Here is a 19017-nt window from a genome sequence, read left to right on the forward strand (position 1 = left end):
GAGCCCCATAGATGACCTATACAGTCCATAGAGACCGTATAAAGCCCCATAGAGTCCCTATAGGGCCCCACCGAGACCTATGGGACCCCATGGGGACCCTGTCGAGCCCCTCCCCCCACGGCCGCGGTCCTGCGGGGGAGGGGAGCCGCCCGGACGCCTGCGTCCCCCGGGGTCGGTCATGGGGCAGCGAGAGCGGGGGAGGGGCGGGGTGACAGATGGACGGGGAGGGGGACGGACACGGGGGGGGGACAGGGTGGGGGGGGCCGTGGGGAGATGGGGGGCCGGAGAATCGTCGAATCGTTTCGGTTGGAAAAGACCTTCAAGATCCTCGAGTCTGACCATCGCCCACGCCCACTCCCCCGTGGGGTGGAGTACCCCGTCCACTCGGGGTTTGACCACCTCCAGGGACGGTGACTCCACCACTTCCCTGGGCAGCCTGGTCCAACGTCTGACGACCCTCTCGGGACAGAATTTTTTCCGAATATCTCACCCAAATCTCCCTGCCGCAACTTGAGGCCGTTTCCTCTCCTCCTGTCCCTAGTTACTTGAGAGTAGAGACCAGCACCCACCTCGCTACACCCTCCTTTAGGGAGTTGTAGAGAGCGATGAGGTCTCCCCTCAGCCTCCTCTTCTCCAGACTAAACCACCCCGGTTCCCTCAGCCGCTCCTCGGAAGTTCTCGAGACCCTTCTCCTTGTTCTCCAGACCCCTCACCACCTCGGTTGCCCTTCTCCGGACACGCTCCAGCACCTCAACGTCTTTCCCGTAGCGAGGGGCCCAAAACTGAAGCCAGGACTCGAGGTGTCACCTCACCAGTGCCCAGTACAGGGGACAACCACCTCCCCGCTCCTGCTGGCCACACTATTTCTGATGCCGGCCAGGATGCCGTTGGCCTTCGTGGCCACCTGGGCACACTGCTGGCTCATATTCAGGTGGTTGTTGACCAGCACCCCCAGGTCTTCTTCTGCCGGGCAGCTTTCCAGCCCCTCTTCCCCAAGCCTGTAGCGCTGCGTGGGGTTGTTGTGACCCAAGGGCAGGACCCAGCACTTGGCCTTGTTGAACCTCATACAAATGACCTCGGTCCATGGATCCAGCCTGTCCAGATCCCTCTGTAGAGCCTTCCCACCCTCCAGCAGATCGACCTTCCCTCCCAACTTGGTGTCGTCGCCAAACTTGCTGAGGGAGCACTCAATCCCCTCATCCAAATTATCGATAAAGCTATTGGAACCAGTCCCAATCCTGAGCCCTGGGGAACGCCGCTTGTGACCGTTCGCCAACCAGATTTAACTCTCTTCACCACGACCCTCTGGGCTCGGCCATCCAGCCCGTTTTTCACCCAGCGAAGAGGACACTTGTCCAAGCCACGAGACGCCGGTTTCTCAAGGAGTATGCCATGAGAGACAGTGTCCAAGGCCTTGCGGAAGTCCAGGTAGACAACATCCACAGCCTTTCCCTCATCCACTAGGCGGGTCACCTGGTCATAGAAGGAGATCGGGTTGGTCAAGCAGGACCTGCCTTTTGTAAAGCCATGCTGACTGGGCCTGATCCCCTGATAGTCCTGGACTTGCCATGTGAGCGCTCTCAAGACAAACCGTTCCATAATCTTCCCCAGTACCGAGGTCAGGCTGACAGGCCCGTAGTTCCCCGGATCCTCCCTCCGACCCTTCTTGTAAATGGGCGTCACATCGGCAAACCTCCAGTCCTCTGGGACCTCCCCTGGTGACCAGGATCGCCGATAGATGACGGAGAGCGGCTTGGCAAGGACCTCTGCCAGTTCCCCCAGTACTCTCGGATGGATCCCATCGGGTCCCATAGATTTGTGAGTGTCCAGACGGCGTAGCAGGTCCCTAACGAATTCCTTCTGGATTAAGGGGGGTATGTTCTGCTCTTCATCCTCACCTTCCAGCTCAGGGGGTGGAGTACCCTGAGGATGACTGGACTCACTATTAAAGACTGAGGCAAAGGCGGCATTAAGCACCTCGGCCTCTTCCTCATCTCTGGTGGCTACGTTCCCTTCTGTATCCATTAAAGGACAAATATTCTCCTTGGGATTCTTTTTACTGTGAACATATTTGTAAAAACATTTTTTGTTGTCCCTTACGACAGTGGCCAGATTGAGTTCTAGCTGAGCTTTTGCCTTTCTAATTTCCTCTCTGCATGACCTAACGAGATCCCCGTACTCCTCCCGAGTTGCCCGCCCTTTCCTCCAGAGATGATAAACTCTCCTTTTTTTCTTGACTCCTAGCGAAAGCTCCCCGTTCAGCCAGGCCGGTCGTTTTCCTCGGCGGTTCGACTTGCGGCACGTGGGAATAGCCTGGTCCTGAGCCACTAAGATTTCATTTTTAATGAACGTCCATCCCTCCTGGACCCCTTTGGAGGGATGGTGGGACGTTCAGGAGACGGTGGGATGTGGGGAGATGGTGGGACATGGAGGGATGGTAGGACATGGGGAGATGGTGGGACCTTCAGGAGATGGTGGGACGTGGAGGACAGGACGGCGTGGGGCAGACATGGGCACCTGCAGCGGGAGAAGCCGCATCCTTGGGAGGCAGTAGGTCCCAGAGGGGGATGCCCAAACTCTGCCCCACACGTGTGGGTCACAACTGCTGCCCCCCCGTGGGATCGGGGTGGGCAGGTGGTGGTTGAGATGCGCCGTGGGGCAGGTCATGGTTGTGTTGCGCCATGGGGCAGGTTGAGGTTGAGATGCGCCATGGGGCAGGTCGAGGCTGTGGGTCACGTCATGTTGCACCATGGGGCATGCTGTGTTGCACGGCGATCAGCCATCTTGTGTCAGCTCCATCCACCTTGTGGATGCCGCACCGTGGGACCGTTGGCGTCACGCCGTAGGGCAACCCTTGCCCCCCCCCCCAAACGCAGCCCCACACAAACCGCTGCTGCTTGATGCTTTTTATTGGCACACTGAGGTTGGGGGGCCGGGAGGGGGGGTGTGGGGCTGTTAGGGGTCCGGGGGGCCGGTTGGAGGGCCAGAGCTTCACTCCTCGTTGAGGCCCTTCTGGTGTAGAAAGAGAAGAAAGGACCGTGAGCGTGGGGCAAGGGGGTGGCCGTGGGGCAGCCGTGGGGCGGGGGGAAGGTCCCACCTTGGCGCCGATGTCGCGGCTCTTGGCCCGCAGCTTGTTGACCTGGGACTCGGCGATGTCGGCGCGCTCCTCCGCCTCGTCCAGCTCGTGCTGCGCCTTGCGGAACTTGGCCAGGTTGGTGTTGGCCTGTTCCTCCTGGGGGCGGGGGGGCGGAGAGGGTGGGGGGGGCGTCAGTGGGGCTGCCCCCCATCCATCCCTCCGTCTGTCCCACCTGCCACCCGTCCAGCTGTCCTACCGGCCGTCCAGCTGTCCATCTGTCTGCGCTGCTTAGTGTTCCCTCTGTCCCACCATCCAGCCAAGCATCCCGCCTTCCAGCCATCCAACCCACCTGGAACCACCCAACCAGCTCCTCATCCAACCATCCAACCAACCATCTCCTCATCCAATCAACCACCCAACCAGCCAGCTACTCAAACTTCCACCCATCCATCCATCCACCCAACCATCCATCTAACCTTCTAGCCAGGTTTTCCACCTTCCATCCAGTCATCCATCCAACCAGCCATCCAGCGAACCATCCACCCATCCACCCAACCAACCATCTCCTCATCCAATCAACCATCCAACCAGCCATCTACTCAACCTTCCACCCATCCATCCATCCATCCAACCTTCTAGCCAGTTGTCCCACCTTCCAGCCACTCAACCATCCAACCATCCATCTAATCAACCTTCCATCCATCCATCCAACCATACATCCATCCACCCAACCATCTCCTCTTCCAACCAATCATCCCACCATCCATCCATCCACCCAACCATCCAGCCAACCATCTCCTCATCCAATCAACCATCCAACCAGCCAGGTACTCAACCTTCTAGCCACTTGTCCCACGTTCCAGCCACTCAACCGGCCAGCCATCCCGCCTTCCGTCCACCCAAGCAACCCGGGTTGGATCCTTCCATCCCGTCATTCAACCGTCCACTCAACCATCCATCCAACCAACCTTCCACCCATCCAACCAACCATCTGTCCCACCTTCCATCCATCCCTCCAACCTTCACCCATCCCACCATCAGCCCTCCGTCCCACCCGCCATCTCTCCCTTGACCCACCCTCCCCACCCCTTGACCACGCCATGTCCAGGTCCCTTGGAACTCCCCACACCCTCTCCTGTGCCCCAGCCCCACCCCATTCCATCCTAGGGCGTGGCCCCACGGCTGCCCCCCAGCGCTCACCGCCTCCTCCGCCTGCCGCTTGTAGGCCTTGACCTTCAGCTGGAGCTTGTCCACCAGGTCCTGCAGCCGGACCAGGTTCTTGCGGTCCTCCTCCGTCTGCCAGGTGAGACACGTGTGGGTCAGGACCCGGACCCATCCGTGCTCTGGGGCACCACGAGAGCAATTAGGGTCAGGAGACGATTAACGATGTTCTGGGGGGGGTGGAGCGGAACCCCTCGAGATCTGTGGGTCGCCTCAGCTATGGGGCAGAAGGTGGGGTTGACCCCCAGGGTGAAGGTGGCTTCTTGGCCCTGCCGAGGTCCCACGTGAGGTTCTGGGCCACGCAAAGACCCTGGGGATGCTGGGAGGGCGGGAGGTGGCCTGGGGGGCTCATGGCCACCGGGTCAACCGCGTTCTAGGTCACGCTACGGTGTCGGCCGTAGGTCGCCGGAGCCAGCGGGCGACCTTCCGGGCCACCCCAGGCGCCCCACCTGGTAGCTGAGCTCCTTGACGCGCCGCTCGGACTTGCGGAGGCCCTTGACGCTCTCGGCGTTGCGCTTCTGCTCGGCCTCCAGCTCGTTCTCCAGCTCCCTGACGCGGGCCTCCAGCTTCTGCAGCTGCTTCTTGCCCCCCTTGAGGGCCAACTGCTCGGCCTCGTCCAACCGCAGCTGCAGGTCCTTGATGGTCTGCTCCGTGTTCTTCTTCATGCGCTCCAGGTGGGCGCTGGTGTCCTGCTCCTTCTTCAGCTCCTCGGCCATCATGGCCGCCTGCCCGAGGAGAGAAGCCGTGGCAGAAGGAGGCCCCGGGCGCCTTCTCCGTCCCCCCGGGCCGGAAGGCGTCCGAGGCGCGGGTCCCCCCGCGGCACTCACGTCGGTGATGGCCTTCTTGGCCTTCTCCTCGGCGTTCCGGCACTCCTGGACGGCCTCTTCCACCTCCGCCTGCAGCTGGGAGACGTCGCCCTCCATCTTCTTCTTCTGGTTGATGAGGCTGGTGTTCTGGAGACGGCGGAGCGGCTCTCGGGAGGCGGCCGTGGGGCTGCCGCCCCGTCCCGCTTCGGCCCCGCGGGCCTTCGAGCCCCCCGTCTCCGCAGGCTTCGCCCGGAGCTCTCGGCGCCCCGACCCAGAAGCCGCCCGCGCCCCCGGTTTCTCCAGGGTGGGAGCGTCCCCGGACGGAGGCGACCTGTCTCCTCGGAGCTGCGGGAGGTCTCACCTGCGAGTGGAGGAGCTGGACCCTCTCGCCGGCCTCGATCAGCTCCTGCTCGGCCAACTTGCGGGCCCTCTCGCTCTGCTCCACCGCCGCCCGCAGCTCCTCCAGCTCCGACTGCAGGAGGTTGTTCCTCCGCTCCACGATGGCGACGTTCTCCTTCAGGTCCTCGGTGACCCGCGCCGCCTCGTCCAACTGCAGCTGCGTGTCCTGCCGGGCGGCGCGGGGAGGGGAAGGCAGTGAGCGGGGAGGGTGGGGAAGGGGGGGGCCGCCGCCGCGGGGCGGTGGGAACGGCGACGCCTCGCCTCCTCGAGGGACGGCCGTCCGACGGGTACCTTGAGGTAGCCCTGCAAGGTCTTGACTTGCTTCTGGGCCTCGGCGGCCAGGCGGTTGGCGTGGCCGAGCTGGAGCTCCATCTCGTTGAGGTCGCCCTCCATCTTCTTCTTCAGCCTCAGGGCCTCGTTGCGGCTCCGGGTCTCGGCGTCCAGCGAGGTCTGCAGCGAGTCCACCGCCCGCAGGTGGTTGCGCTTGGCCTGCTCCGTCTCCTCGTCCTTCTCGGCCAGCTTGCGCTCGTAGTCCGCCTTCGCCTGGTTGAACTCCAGCTGGGCCCTCAAGATCTTGCCCTCCTCGTGCTCCAGAGAGGCCTGGGGGGCACGGAGAGGACGTCGAGGACCCCGGAGGAGACCGGGAGAAGACGGGGAGGCGTGGGGACGCGCCTCGGCTCACCTCGGCCTCCTCCAGCGCGGCTTGAAGCTCCAGCTTCTCGGCGTCCAGCTGCTTCCGCACCTTCTCCAGCTCGTGGACGGTCTTGTGGCTGGCGCCCAGCTGCTCCGTCAGGTCCGAGATCTCCTCTGCGCGGGGGAGAGCCCGCCGGGTCACGGGGAAGGCGGCGGGGAAGAGCGGGGCGGGCGGGGGGACGGACGCCCCGCGGTCTCACCTTGGAGGTTCTTGTTCTCCCTCTTGAAGGTCTCCAGCTGCTCCAGCGACTCCTCGTAGGCGTTCTTCAGCCTGAAGAGCTCGGTGCTGAGGGACCTGGCCTCCTTCTGCGACGCCTCCAGCTCCGTCTGCGACTCCTCCAACTTCTGCTTCCACTCGGACAAGACCTGGGGCCCAGGCAGCGGTCACCCTGCGTCCACGCGGCCCCATCTCCTGCCGTCCCACCGCCGCGCGCCCCCAACCTTGTCGAAGTTCCTCTGCTTCTTGTCCAGGGCGGCGGCCGCCGCCGTCGACCGCTCCAGGTCCGCCACGAGGTCTTCGATCTCGTTCTGCAGCCGGTGCTTGGTCTTCTCCAGGGAGGAGCACTTGGCGTTGACCGCCTCCACCGCCTCCTCGGCCTCCTGCAGCCGCTGGGCCAGCTTCTTCCTACCGGGCGCAGGCGAGAAACCCACGCGTGACCCCGCCGGCCCGGCCGGTCGGTCGCCCGCAAAGCGAAGACGTTTGAGAGGAAGGCGGCGGTAGGACTCGCGAGGCTCACGGACGGTCTAGGTGACTCGAAACGGGTTTGGAGGCCCCAGATCGGGCTCTAGATGTACCAAGCGTGAAGCAGCCCAACGTCCCGGGTGGTGGCCGCTTGAGGGAAGAGGGGCGGCGACGGCCGGCAAGACCAAGCGGGTCCCGCCGCCCACGGGAGAGCCTCAGCACCCGTGGGGAGATGACTCACTTGGCCTCCTCCAGCTCCTCGGTGCGCTGGATGGCGTCCGTCTCGTACTTGGTCCGCCACTGCGCCACCTCGGAGTTGGCCTTGGAGAGCGAGCGCTGGAGCTCGGCCTTGGCCTCCGTCTCCTCCTCGTACTGCTCCCGCAGCAGGTCGCAGTCGTGCCGGGCCGACTGGAGGGCGTGGGCCAGCGCGTTCTTGGCCTGGGCGGGGCACAAGGAGAAGGTGGGACCCCTGGGTCCACGTCAACTGGAGCCCTCTTGGGGTTCTCCAGGCCACTAAGAGCTGATCTTCATCTCCCCAGCCTTCCGTTGACCCTAACCCAATCTCCTCGGGACCAATCCAACCCAACCTCAGCCTCTCTAGACCCGCCCAACCGTCTTTAGGCCAGCCCGGTTTGACTTCACCCTCTCCGATGCCACCCGACTGCCTGCAGACCAACCCAACCGCCTCCCAGCCGACCCGCTCGGCTTGACCCGTCCGCCGTTAGACCAACGCCACCCAACTCAACCGCCCTGGGATGGAACCACCCACGCCTGAACGTGACTCCTTTTGGGTGCTACCGCTGGGAAGGAGAAGGAGACCTCGTCCCGGGGCCCTCCTGGAGACCCCCTGCTCTCGGCCCCCCCCGAACCTCACCTTCATCTCCTCCTCCAGCTGCCTCTTCAGGTCCTCCATCTGCTGGGTGTAGGACTGCTTGCCCCTGGTGAGCTGCGAGATGAGGGCCTCCTTCTCCTCCAGCTGGCGGGACAGCTCTCCTGCCGAGGTACGGGAGGTCTTTAGGGGCAGGGCGGGGGGCTGAAGATGTGGGGCGGGGGGTGCCGTGGGTCAGGGCTCCCACCATTCTCGGTCTGGAGCTTGGCCCGTTGGGTGCTGGTGTCGTTGAGGGCTCGCTGGGTCTCCTCCAGCTTGGCCCGGTGCTCGGCCGCCTGGTCCTCCATGGTGCGGGAGACCTTCTCCATGCCCACCTTGGAGGAGCAAAGGACGGAGCGGGGGGATGAAGCAGGAAGCTGAGGGCCACGGTGGAGATGAGACGTCCGCCTCGGCCGCCTCCTACCTTGGCCTTGATCAGCTGCTCCATGTTGGAGCCGAGGTCGTCCAGCTCCAGCTTGAGCTCGCTCTTCTCCTTCTCCAGCTTCTGCTTGACGCGCTGCAGGTTGTCGATCTGCTCGCTGAGCTCGGCCACGCTGTCGGCGTGCTTCTTGCGCAGCGCGGCGGCCGTGGCCTCGTGCTGCAGCGTGGCCTCCTCCAGGTCCCGCCGCATCTTCTGGAACTCCGCCTCCCGCTTCTTGTTGAGCTCGATCTGCACCGAGGTGGCGCCGCCCGCCTCCTCCAGCCGCTCGCTGATCTCCTCCAGCTCCCGCGACAGGTCCGAGCGCAGCTTCTCCACCTTGGCCCTGCCCGTCCGCTCCGCCTCCAGCTCCTCCTCCAGCTCCTCGATCCGCGCCTGTGCTCCGGGGACAGGGACACCATCGTCAGGCTCGACTCCGCCCAACTCATCCGCTCGCCTCAACCCAGCCGGCTGGAGACTCTTCAACCCAACCGGCTGGAGACTCTTCAACCCAAACAGCTGGACCCTCTTCAACTCAACCCAACCAGCTGGAGACTCTTCAACTCAACCCACGTCAACCCAACCAGCTGGAGACTCTTCAACCCAACCAGCTTGATCCTCTTCAAGTCAATGCAGATCAACCCAACAGCTGGATACTCTTCAACCCAACTCAAGTCAACCCAACATGTTGGAGACTCTTCAACCCAACCCAACCCAACCAACTGGAGACTCTTCAACCCAACCGGCTGGAGACTCTTCAACCCAAATCAAGTCAACCCAACAAGTTGGAGACTCTTCAACCCAGCCCAAGCAGCTGGAGTCTCTTCAACCCAACCAGCTGGAGACTGCATCCCAACTCAAGTCAACCCAACAGGCTGGAGACTCTTCAACCCAACCAACTGGAGACTCTTCCTCTCAAGTCAGCCCAACCAGCTGGATCCTCTTCAAGTCAATGCAGCTCAACCCAACAGCTGGAGACTCTTCAACCCAAATCAAGTCAACCCAACAAGTGGGAGACTCTTCAACCCAGCCCAACCAGCTGGAGACTCTTCAACGCAACTCAGGTCAACCCAACAGCTTGGAGACTCTTCAACCCAGCCCAAGCAGCTGCAGGGTCTTCAGCCCAACCCAACTGGGCGGAGACTACATCTCTCACCTGCAACTCTTTCAGCTTCTTCTGGAGCTGCAGGACCAGCGCCTGCTCGTCCTCCATCTTGCTGTTCTGCTGGTGGATCTCAAACTCTTTCCTGCAGAGGGAGGCGGAGAGCGCTGAGGGCCCCGCCTGCACCCCCGACGGGCTCGGACTGGGGCGGGAGGTCCAGCCTCACTTCTTGAGCTTCTCCTCCAGCTGCTGCTTGTCGTTCTCCAGATCCATGATGTTCTCCTGGGTCAGCTTCAAGTCGCCTTCCAGCTTCCTCTTGGCCCGTTCCAGGTCCATCCGGATCTTCTTCTCCTGCTCCAGGGAGCCTTCGAGCTGCGCGGAAACACAGACATGGGGAGAAAGCTCCGGTTTTCTTCACCTCTGCCTCGGGAAGCTCCTCAGCAGTGCCCGTGGTGGGACCGGCCCACACTCACATCGTCCGCCTGCTGCTCCAGCTTGACTTTGGCCTTCGTCAAGGTGTTGACCTTGTCTTCCTCCACCTGCAGGTCATCCAGCGTTTGCTGGTGAGCTTCCTGCAGGGCCTTCTTCTCCTTCGTCAGCTTGGCGATGGTCTCGTCCAGCCCGGCCATCTCCTCGGTGAGGTTCTTGACCTGCAGGAGGAGCAACATTGGGCCTCCAGCTTGGTGCCAGAGGTAGGGTAGACCTGGGGGAGGTTGCTGTTGGCCTTGGCCAATGAGGCCACTTCAGTGCAGGAGCAGCCAACCAGCCTTGGGTCTTGTTGATGTAGCCCAACCCAACCAGCTCTGGGTCTTCCCAACCCAACCAACCAGGCTGAGCTGAGTCGAGTCCCCTCAGGTCGGGGTCGAGGCCTCTCCCCGCCCTCACCTTGTTCTCGGTGGCGTGTTTCTCCTTCTCCACCTTGGCCAAAGTCAGCTCCAGGTCATCGATGTCCTTCTTCAGCTCCGAGCACTCGTCCTCCAGCTTCCTCTTCTTGGCCGTCAGCTCGGCGTTCATCTCCTCCTCGTCCTCCAGCCGCTCCGTCAGCTCCTTCGCCTTGGCCTCCAGCTGGATCTTGTTCTTGATCAGCTGGTCGCAGCGCTCCTCGGCGTCGTTGAGGTTGTCCTGCTCCTGCGTTGGGGCGGCGGGTGAGGCGCGGCGGCCCCGGCGGGGCGGCGGTCGCCCCCCTCGACGTGGTTTTGGGGGCGACCTCACTCACGGCCTGCACTTGGAGCTGAAGGTCGTTCTTCTCCTGCAGCAGCGAGACCATCTTCTCCTCCAGCTCCTTCCGCCGGGCCTCCGACTTCTCCAGGGCCTCCTTCAGCCGCCCAAACTCCTCCTTCATGGTCTGCGCCCGAGCCCAGGAGACCAATAGCGACGTCCCATCCCCTCCAACGCGGGCCGTGGGTTGTCCCCACCCGCCCGGCCCGGGACCCCCTCCCACCTGCATCTCCTTCTCCGTCTCGGCGCTCTTCAGCAAGGGCTTGATCTTGAAGTAGAGCTTCATCCATGGCCAGTTCTTCACCCCCATGAAGGCCCTGACGTTCCACTGGATCACCAGCAGCGCGTCCCTACGGTGGGGACACAGACGCCATGGACCTGGTGACCCGCCGGAGGCCCCTCCCCGAGCAGAAAGCCCCGCCCCCCCCTCACCGACGCTCCAGGATCTTCTTGAACTCGATGCGCATGAGCTGACCCCGGGCCTGAGCCTGGATGCGGGTGATGATGCGAGAGAGGCGCTCGTCCCGCATCTCCTCCAGCAGCCCCAGCAGCCCGGCCTTGAAGAAGACCTTCAAGGAGAGATGAAGGTCAGTGCTGCGGGTCGGGGGGGGTGGGGTGGGTGGTGGAGTGGATGGAGGGAGCCCGGGTGGACACGGGGACGGTGGGACCGCGAGGTCCCCGAGCCCTCGGGGAGACCGCGCGACCCCACCTTGGTGTGCCCGAACTTGTACTGGTTGTGGTCGATGTCGATGGAGCCCAGGAGCTTCTCGGCACCCTTGCGGCTGTCGATGAACTGCCCCTCGGGGATGGCCGCGGGGTTCAGGATGCGGTACCTGGGGGCGGGAGAGGGCGGGACGCCCCCGAATCAGCCCCGGCGGGGTTGTCCGCCCCCTCCCCGCATGTCCTCCTGCACGCCTACCGCTGGCGGAAGTCCCCGTAGAGGATGCGGTTGGGGAAGCCCTTGCGGCAGATGCGGATGCCCTCCAGCACCCCGTTGCAGCGGAGCTGGTGCATCACCAGGGGGTTGTCCATCACGCCTGGTGGGGGGGTAGGCGGGCGGGGTCAGCCAGGAGCCGCACCCAGCACCCCCGTCCCCGTCCCCGCCCTTCTTTTCTCTCACCCGGCGCCTTCCGCTCATTAGGGATGATGCAGCGGACGAAGTGGGGGTGGGTGGTCTTGAGGTTGGCCATCAGCTTGTTGAGGTTCTCCTGGCGAGGAGGGAGGAGAGAAGAGGCTGACTGCTGGGCCAGCAGGGGAGGAGCCGGGGGGGCGGTGGGACCGTCCTCCCCGCGGGAGGGTGGTCCTCCCTCCGCCCCACGGCCGGTCCACCACGTAGGGCCCTCACCCGGTGCAGGGCGGAGACGGTCTGGAAGGAGGAACCTTTCTTCTTGGCTCCTTTCCCCTTCCCTCCGTCACCGCCTGGGGAAAAGAGGGGTGGGGTGAGGCAGGACAGGAGGCGACTCTCGTGGGCGACTGTCTTCTGCAGCCAGCCGTCTCTCCGTCGCCCCACCGCCCGTCCACCCACCGGCGTCCGCCCCGGCGTAGTTGGAGAAGAGGTTGGCCAAGAGCTTGAGGGCCGACTTCTGGTAGAGCCCCACCACCGTCTCGTTGAGGGGGTCCTTGTTCTTCTCCAGCCACCCCAGGATGTTGTAGTCCACCGTGCCGGCGTAGTGGACGAGCGAGAAGTGGGCCTCCGGCTTCCCCTTGACGTTGCGCGGCTTCCCAAAGTTGGCCGACTTGCCCAGGTGGTTGTCGTAGAGCTTGGCCTTGAAGGTCATGTCCGAGGCCTTGGGGAACATGCACTCCTCCTCCAGGATGGACATGATCCCCATGGGCTGGGGAGGAGACGACCTCGTGGGCCACGGAGGACGCCGAGCGCCACCCAGCCGGCCGCCGTCGGGGTCCCCGGCGAGCTCCGACGGGAAGGATCCTTCTCCGGGAGCCCCCTCCGCCCCCAGGAGGCCCGGGGGGAGGCGGTACCTTCTCGATGAGGTCGATGCAGGCCTGGAGGTCCATGCCGAAGTCGATGAACTCCCACTCGATCCCCTCCTTCTTGTACTCCTCCTGCTCCAGCACGAACATGTGGTGGTTGAAGAACTGCTGCAGCTTCTCGTTGGTGAAGTTGATGCAGAGCTGCTCGAAGCTGTTGAACTGGAGGGAGGGGACGCCCAACGGGGTCAACGCAACGCCCAATGGGGTGAACTGAGCGCCCAATGCGGTCAACGGGATCAACTCAACACCCAACGGGGTCAACACAACACCCAACGTGGTCAACCGAACGCCCAATGGGATCAATGGGGTCACCTCAACACCCAACAGGGTCAACCGAACGCCCAATGGGATCAATGGAGTCACCTCAACACCCAATGGGGTCAACTGAACACCCAATGGGGTCAACCGAACTCCCAGTGAGGTCAATGGGATCAACCCCAACGGGGTGAACGCAAAGCCCCAAGAGGCCAAATTTCCACCAGAGGTCAACAGGAAGCTTAAGGAGATCGCCTCAACACCCAAGCGGAAAAAGCCGACCCCCAAGAAGAGCGACCCAACCCCCCCGCGGCCCCCTCAAGCCTCACGTCAAAGATCTCAAAGCCGGCGATGTCCAGCACGCCGATGAAGTACTGACGCGGCTGCTTGGTCTCCAGCGAGTTGTTGATCCTGGTCACCATCCAGTTGAACATCTTCTCGTAGACGGCCTTGGCCAACGCCCCGATGGAGTAGTACACCTGCTGGACGTTCTGCCCCTTGGTGACGTACTCGTTGCCCACCTTCACCCGAGGGTGGCACAACCCCTTGAGGAGGTCGGCCGAGTTCAGCCCCATCAGGTAGGCCGACTTGTCGGCGTCTGCAGAGCACGGAGAAGACGAGGCGTGGTCAGGTCCCACCTCGCCCCCGGCTGGGAGGAAGCCCGGGGACCCCGAAACCCGCGCGTCCTCCCCGCCCCACCTTCGGTGCCGTCCGGCTCCGCCTGCTCCTCCCGTTGCTTCTGCTTGAACTTCATGTTGCCGAAGTGCATGATGGCGCCCGTCAGCTTGTAGACGCCGGCCTTCTCCTCGGCGCTGAAGCCCAGGACGTCGAAAGCGCTCTGCGGGGCGGGTGGAGGGGGGTCGGAGGAGGGCCCGGCCGCCCCCACCGCCGAGCCCAGGGGACGTCCGTCCGCTGGCCGCTGTCTGTGCGTCCTTCCCGTCTTCCTGCTCATCGGCCGGTCCAGCCGTCCACTTGAAGGACTCATCCGTGGACACATCCATCCATCCATGGACTCACCTACCCACGGACTCCTCCCTCCACCCGTGGATACATCTGTCCATCCATGGACTCCTCCATCCATCCATCCATCCTTCTGAGGACTCCTCCATGCATCAAAGGACTTCTCCATCCATCCATCCATCCACGGACTCCTCCATCCATCCATCCATCCATCCATCCATCCTTCTGAGGACGACTCCATGCATCAAAGGACTTCTCCATCCATCCATCTTAGGACTCCTCTATCCATCCATCCACGAACTCCTCTATCCATCCATGGATACTTCTGTCCATCCATGGACACACCCATCCATCTATGCATCCTTCTAAGGACTCCTCCATCCATCCACAGACTCCTCCATCCATCTATCCACAGACTCACCCATCCATCCATCTTAGGACCTCTCCATCCATCCATCCATGGACTCATCTACCCATGGGCTCCTCCATCCACCCAAGGACTCGCCCATCCACCTCCACCCCCCACCCCCCCCCCCGTCCTACCTTCTGTCCCGCACCCACCTCCTGCCCTCCCTTCCCCCCTTCCCACCCCTCCCTTCCTCCTCTCCTCCACCCACCCGCCTTCCGCCGCCTCAACTCTCCACCCGGCCCTTCGCCTTCTCCTCGGCCGCGGGATGTCCACCTGCCCGCCCCACCGCTTACGTCGGTTGCCAACAGCTCTTCCGAGTCGTCGATGGAGGCCACGGTCACCTCTCCTTGGGAGACGTAGCTGTAGTCGTAGGGGTTGTTGGTGATGAGAAGCATCTCTGCTCCGCGGTGGCCGAGGACGGAGACCAAAAACGAGCGTTTCCAAATTGTCCTCGGTCGCCCCGAGGACGAGCGGACGAGCGGAGGAGAGGAGGAAGGAGAAGACCCGACGCCGAGCGCGGCGCCGACCCTCCGCCCGACTCACCCAGCAGCTCCGGCTTCTTGTTGGAGAGGATCTGGTAGAAGATGTGGTAGTTCCTCTCAGCCTTCAGCTGGAAGATGACGCGGGACTTCTCCAGGAGGTCTGGGGCGGGGATGGAGAGGAGGTGGGCGGGGCTGGGAGGAGGAGACGGATGGACGGACGACAGCCAACCGGATGGACCACGGCCAACCGGACGTCCTCCTCGACCCACTCACAGGTCTCGATGTCGGCCGACGCCAACTTCCCGGTGGCCCCGAAATGGATCCGGATGAACTTGCCCTGGGAGAGCAGCGGCGCGAGATGGAGGCGGCCACCTTCCGCCAGCGAGTCCCGCCCCATCGTAGACCCCGCCCTGTCATAGACCCCGCCCCGTGGACCCCGCCCCACTCACGAATCGGGACGAGTTGTCGTTGCGGACGGTCTTGGCGTTGCCGAAGGCCTCCAGGGCGGGGTTGGCCTGGATGATCTGGTCCTCCAGGGTGCCCTGGTGACAGGGGGGCGGGACACACGGACAATGGGGGTGGGGCCGGGCGTGGACACCGTTGGGGGAAGCTCCCCGCCGGGGGTTGGGGGCGTGGCCCGAGGACCCACCTTGCTGCTATTGGCCGCCCCCTTCTTGCGGTCGCCGATGGCGGCGATGCTGGCGAAGTATTGGATGACCCTCTTGGTGTTGACCGTCTTCCCCGCCCCGGATTCTCCGCTGGGGGGGGGCGACGGGGAGATGTTGGAGAACATCGCGGTGGCTTCTCCGTCCCACCCCACCGCTATGGGGCGGGGCCTTGGGTGGGGGGGGCGGGGCCTTACGTGATGAGGATGGACTGGTTCTCTCGGTCTGCCGGGAGAAAGGAGGAGGAGGAGTGAGGTGGGACGAAGTCGGGGGAGATGTGTGGGGCCTTGGGGCGGAGGTTCTGCAGCCTCTCGGGGGAGGAGCAGGTCTAGGTCGGGACCCCTTTTTTGGGGTGGGGTCTTCTAGTTTGGGGTCCCGGCGGGAGGTCCCTACCCGTCAGCATGTTCTGGTAGGCGTTGTCGGAGATGGAGAAGATGTGGGGCGGAGCTTCACTCCGTTTCTTGCCCCGGTAGGCGGCCACCACCTCGGCGTTGTAGACGGGCAACCACTTGTAGGGGTTGACCGTCACGCAGAAGAGCCCCGAGTAGGTCTGGAGAAGGGGCGGGTGGGTCAGGGCCACCGGGTGCCACCCCACCAGGAGGGGACGCCCCGGGTCTGGGTGGCGCGAGGGGGGGTGGTGATGGGACACCCTGGGTCTGGGTGGCCCGAGGGGTCTGGGGTTGGGACATCTTGGGTGCAGGGATGGGACATCTTGGTTTTGGGTGGCCCATGGGGTCTTGGGTTGGGACATCCTGGGTCTGGGTGGCCCTTGGGGGTCTTAGGATGGAACATCTTGGGTGCAGAGATGGGACATGTTGGGTTTGGGTGGCCCATGGGGTCTTGGGTTGGGACATCTTGGGTCCAGAGATGGGACATGTTGGTTTTGGGTGGCCCCTGGGGTCTTGGGATGGGACATCTTGGGTCCAGAGATGGGACATGTTGGTTTTGGGTGGCCCAAGGTGTCTTGGGTTGGGTCATCTTGGGTCCAGGGATGGGACATGTTGGCTTTGGGTGGCCCTTGGGGTCTTGGGTTGGGACATCGTGGGTCTGGGTGGCTTGAGGGGTCCAGGGATGGGACATCTTGGCTCTGAGTGGCCCATGGGGTCTTGGGATTGGACATCTTGGGTCCAGGGTTGGGACATCTTGTGTCTGGGTGGCCCACGGGGTCCAAGGATGGGACATCTTGGGTCCAGGGTTGGGACATCTTGTGTCTGGGTGGCCCACGGGGTCCAAGGATGGGACATCGTGGCTCTAGGTGGCCATTGGAGTATTGGGTTGTGACATCTTGGGTCCAGGGATGGGACATCTTGTGTCTGGGTGGCTTGAGGGGTCTGGGGTTGGGACACCTGTTGTCTGGGTGGCCCCTGGGGTCTTGGGTTGGGACACCTTGGGTCCAGGGTTGGGACATCTTGGCTCTGGGTGGCCCACGGGCATCTGGAGAAGGGCCACCAGGTTCTAGGTGGCCCAAAGTCCACGGGGCAGCCACACCAGGTTCTAGGTGACCCATCGAGTCTCCGGAAGGACCATCCAGTTCTAGGTCCCCCAAGAGCTTTAGGGAGGGGTCACCAGGTTCCATCCAGGCCATAGGCTCTGGAGAAAGCCCCGCCCCGTTCCCAGGTGCCCCAGGGGCTTGTGGGAAGGCTCACGTAGATCATCCAGGCGGCGTAGCGCTCCTTGAGGTTGTAGAGGACGGCGGGCTCGTGGAGGAAGGTCAGCATGGCCATGTCCTCGATCTTGTCGAACTTGGGGGGGTTCTGCTGGTGGACGTCGGCCTCCTTCACCGTCACGGTCTGCGGGGGGGGACACACACGGACACACCCCCACAGCGGGGGGGTTGGGGGGCGCCCCATAGGTTGGGGGACGCTCTGGGGGTGGTGTCCCATGGGTTGGGGGGTGTCCAGTGGGTGCGGGGTTGTCCTCATGGGTCGGGGGTGTCCCATGGCTTGGGGGGTCTTCCATGAGTTTGGGGGTTCTCCATGGGATGGGGGTTGTCCTCAGGGGTTGGGGGGGTCTTCCATGGTTTGGGGGGTTCTCCATGGGTTGGGGGGTGTCCTCATGGGTAGGGGGGTCTTTCATGAGTTTGGGGGTTCTCAATGGGTTTGGGGGTCTCCATGGGCTGGGTGTTGTCCTCATGGGTTGGGGGGTGTCCTCATGCCTTGGGGGGTCTCCCATGAGTTTGGAGGTTCTCCATGGAATGGGGGTTGTCTTCATGGGTTGGGGGGGGTCTTCCATGGGTTGGGGGGTTTTGATGGGTTGTGGGGTGTCCTGATGGGTTGGGGGGGGTCTTCCATGGGTTGGGGGGTTTCCAGTGGGTGCGGGGTTGTCCTCATGGGTTGGGGGGTCTTTCATGAGTTTGGGGGCTCTCAATGGGTTTGGGGGTCTCCATGGGCTGGGTGTTGTCCTCATGGGTTGGGGGGGTGTCCTCATGTCTTGGGGGGTCTCCCATGAGTTTGGAGGTTGTCCATGGAATGGGGGTTGTCTTCATGGGTTGGGGGGGGTCTTCCATGGGTTGGGGGGTGTCCAGTGGGTGCGGGGTTGTCCTCATGGGTTGGGGGGTCTTTCATGAGTTTGGGGGCTCTCAATGGGTTGTGGGGTTCTCCATGGGTTGTGGGGTTCTTCATGGGTTGGGAGGTGTCCTGATGGGTTGGGGTGTCTTCCATGGGGTGGGGGGGGTGTCCTCATGGGTTGTGGGGTATCCTGATGGGTTGGGGGATCTTCCATGAGTTTAGGGGTTCTCAATGGAATGGGGGGTTCTCCATGGGATGGGGGTTGTCCTCATGGGTTGGGGGTGTCTTGCAAGGGTTTGGGGGTTCTCATTGGGTTGGGGTGTTTTCCATGGGGTGGCGGGTGTCCTGATGAGTTGGGGGGTCTCCCATGGGTTGGGGGGTTCTCCATGGGATGGGTGTTGTCTTCATGGGTTGGGGGGGTTCTCCCATGGGTTGGGGAGTGTCCTGATGGTTTGGGGGATCTTTCATGAGTTTGGGGGTTCTCAATGGGTTGAGGGGGTCTTCCATGGGTTAGGAGGTGTCGTCATGTCTTGGGGGGATCATGGACGTCTCCCATGGGTTGGAGGGCGCCCCCTATGGGTTGGGAGGTCCCCCCCATGGGTTCTTCCCCCCCCCAGGTTGTCCCCTATGGGCCTGGCTGCCCCGTCCACCCCCTCGCCCCCCCCAAACCCTCCCCCCCCCATTAACCCTTTGCCCCCCAACTCCCCTCTACCCCCGCCCCGCCCCTCCCCATTAACCCCTTGTGCCCCGCCTCCTCTTCCCACCTCTCCCAGCTCGGTCTGGACGGTGACGTCCCCCCCCTGCCGCCCCACCACCCGTCCCCGGACGAACTCCTGCCGGGGGTGGGGGACGAAGCACTCGCTGCGGGGGTCGAAGGGCCGCGTCTGCGCCGCCAGCCGCTCCCGCTCCCCCTGACGCAGGTACGGGGCTGCCGCCCCCAGCGCCGCCGTCGCCGCCTCCTCCATCCTGACCCACGGCGAGGCCCCGCGTCACGGGGGGGGGCCCCTAGAGCCGCGGGACGGCCCCCGCGCCCAGCCCCCCCTGCCCCGACTCCCCTCGCCGGGCGGAGACCCCCCCATAGCCGTGCCCAGACCCCCAGAGCGATGTCTGGCACCATGCCGAGACCCCTATAGCGATGCCCTGACCCTTATAGCGATGTCTGGACCCCCATAGCGACATCTGGCCCCATGCCCAGACCCCTATAGCCACCCCCAGCCCCACACGCAGACCCCCCCACCCCATAGCGATGCGCCGAGCCCATAGC

The 19017-nt window shown here is 63.6% G+C and overlaps 1 protein-coding gene and 1 long non-coding RNA gene across 2 annotated transcripts; one reads left to right on the forward strand and one right to left on the reverse strand.

Annotated features, from left to right (window-relative positions):
- Positions 1-2904: 2904 nt before the first annotated feature.
- LOC128138605 (myosin-6-like) lies at positions 2905-18718 on the reverse strand. Its single transcript, XM_052779805.1, has 38 exons — positions 18518-18718; positions 16893-17036; positions 15640-15796; positions 15444-15471; positions 15231-15339; positions 15031-15123; positions 14855-14918; positions 14643-14741; positions 14393-14496; positions 13430-13568; positions 13060-13328; positions 12464-12634; positions 12009-12318; positions 11829-11902; positions 11604-11691; positions 11403-11520; positions 11193-11316; positions 10916-11052; positions 10707-10833; positions 10482-10610; positions 10151-10393; positions 9739-9915; positions 9492-9637; positions 9320-9410; positions 8170-8559; positions 7954-8080; positions 7752-7870; positions 7119-7315; positions 6637-6820; positions 6396-6561; positions 6185-6309; positions 5794-6102; positions 5465-5668; positions 5125-5250; positions 4747-5022; positions 4277-4372; positions 3098-3232; positions 2905-3012 (listed from the first exon to the last, which is right to left on the reverse strand). The coding sequence occupies exons 1-38, from the start codon at positions 18716-18718 to the stop codon at positions 2992-2994; spliced, it is 5817 nt and encodes a 1938-aa protein (XP_052635765.1). The 3' UTR covers positions 2905-2991.
- LOC128138606 (uncharacterized) lies at positions 3098-5082 on the forward strand. The gene is made up of 3 exons (XR_008234082.1): positions 3098-3211; positions 4302-4379; positions 4972-5082. It is a non-coding gene; the product is annotated as an uncharacterized LOC128138606 (long non-coding RNA).
- Positions 18719-19017: the final 299 nt, after the last annotated feature.

This window comes from Harpia harpyja, unplaced genomic scaffold (genome assembly GCF_026419915.1).
Source record: "Harpia harpyja isolate bHarHar1 unplaced genomic scaffold, bHarHar1 primary haplotype scaffold_65, whole genome shotgun sequence".
Lineage (NCBI taxonomy): Eukaryota > Metazoa > Chordata > Aves > Accipitriformes > Accipitridae > Harpia > Harpia harpyja.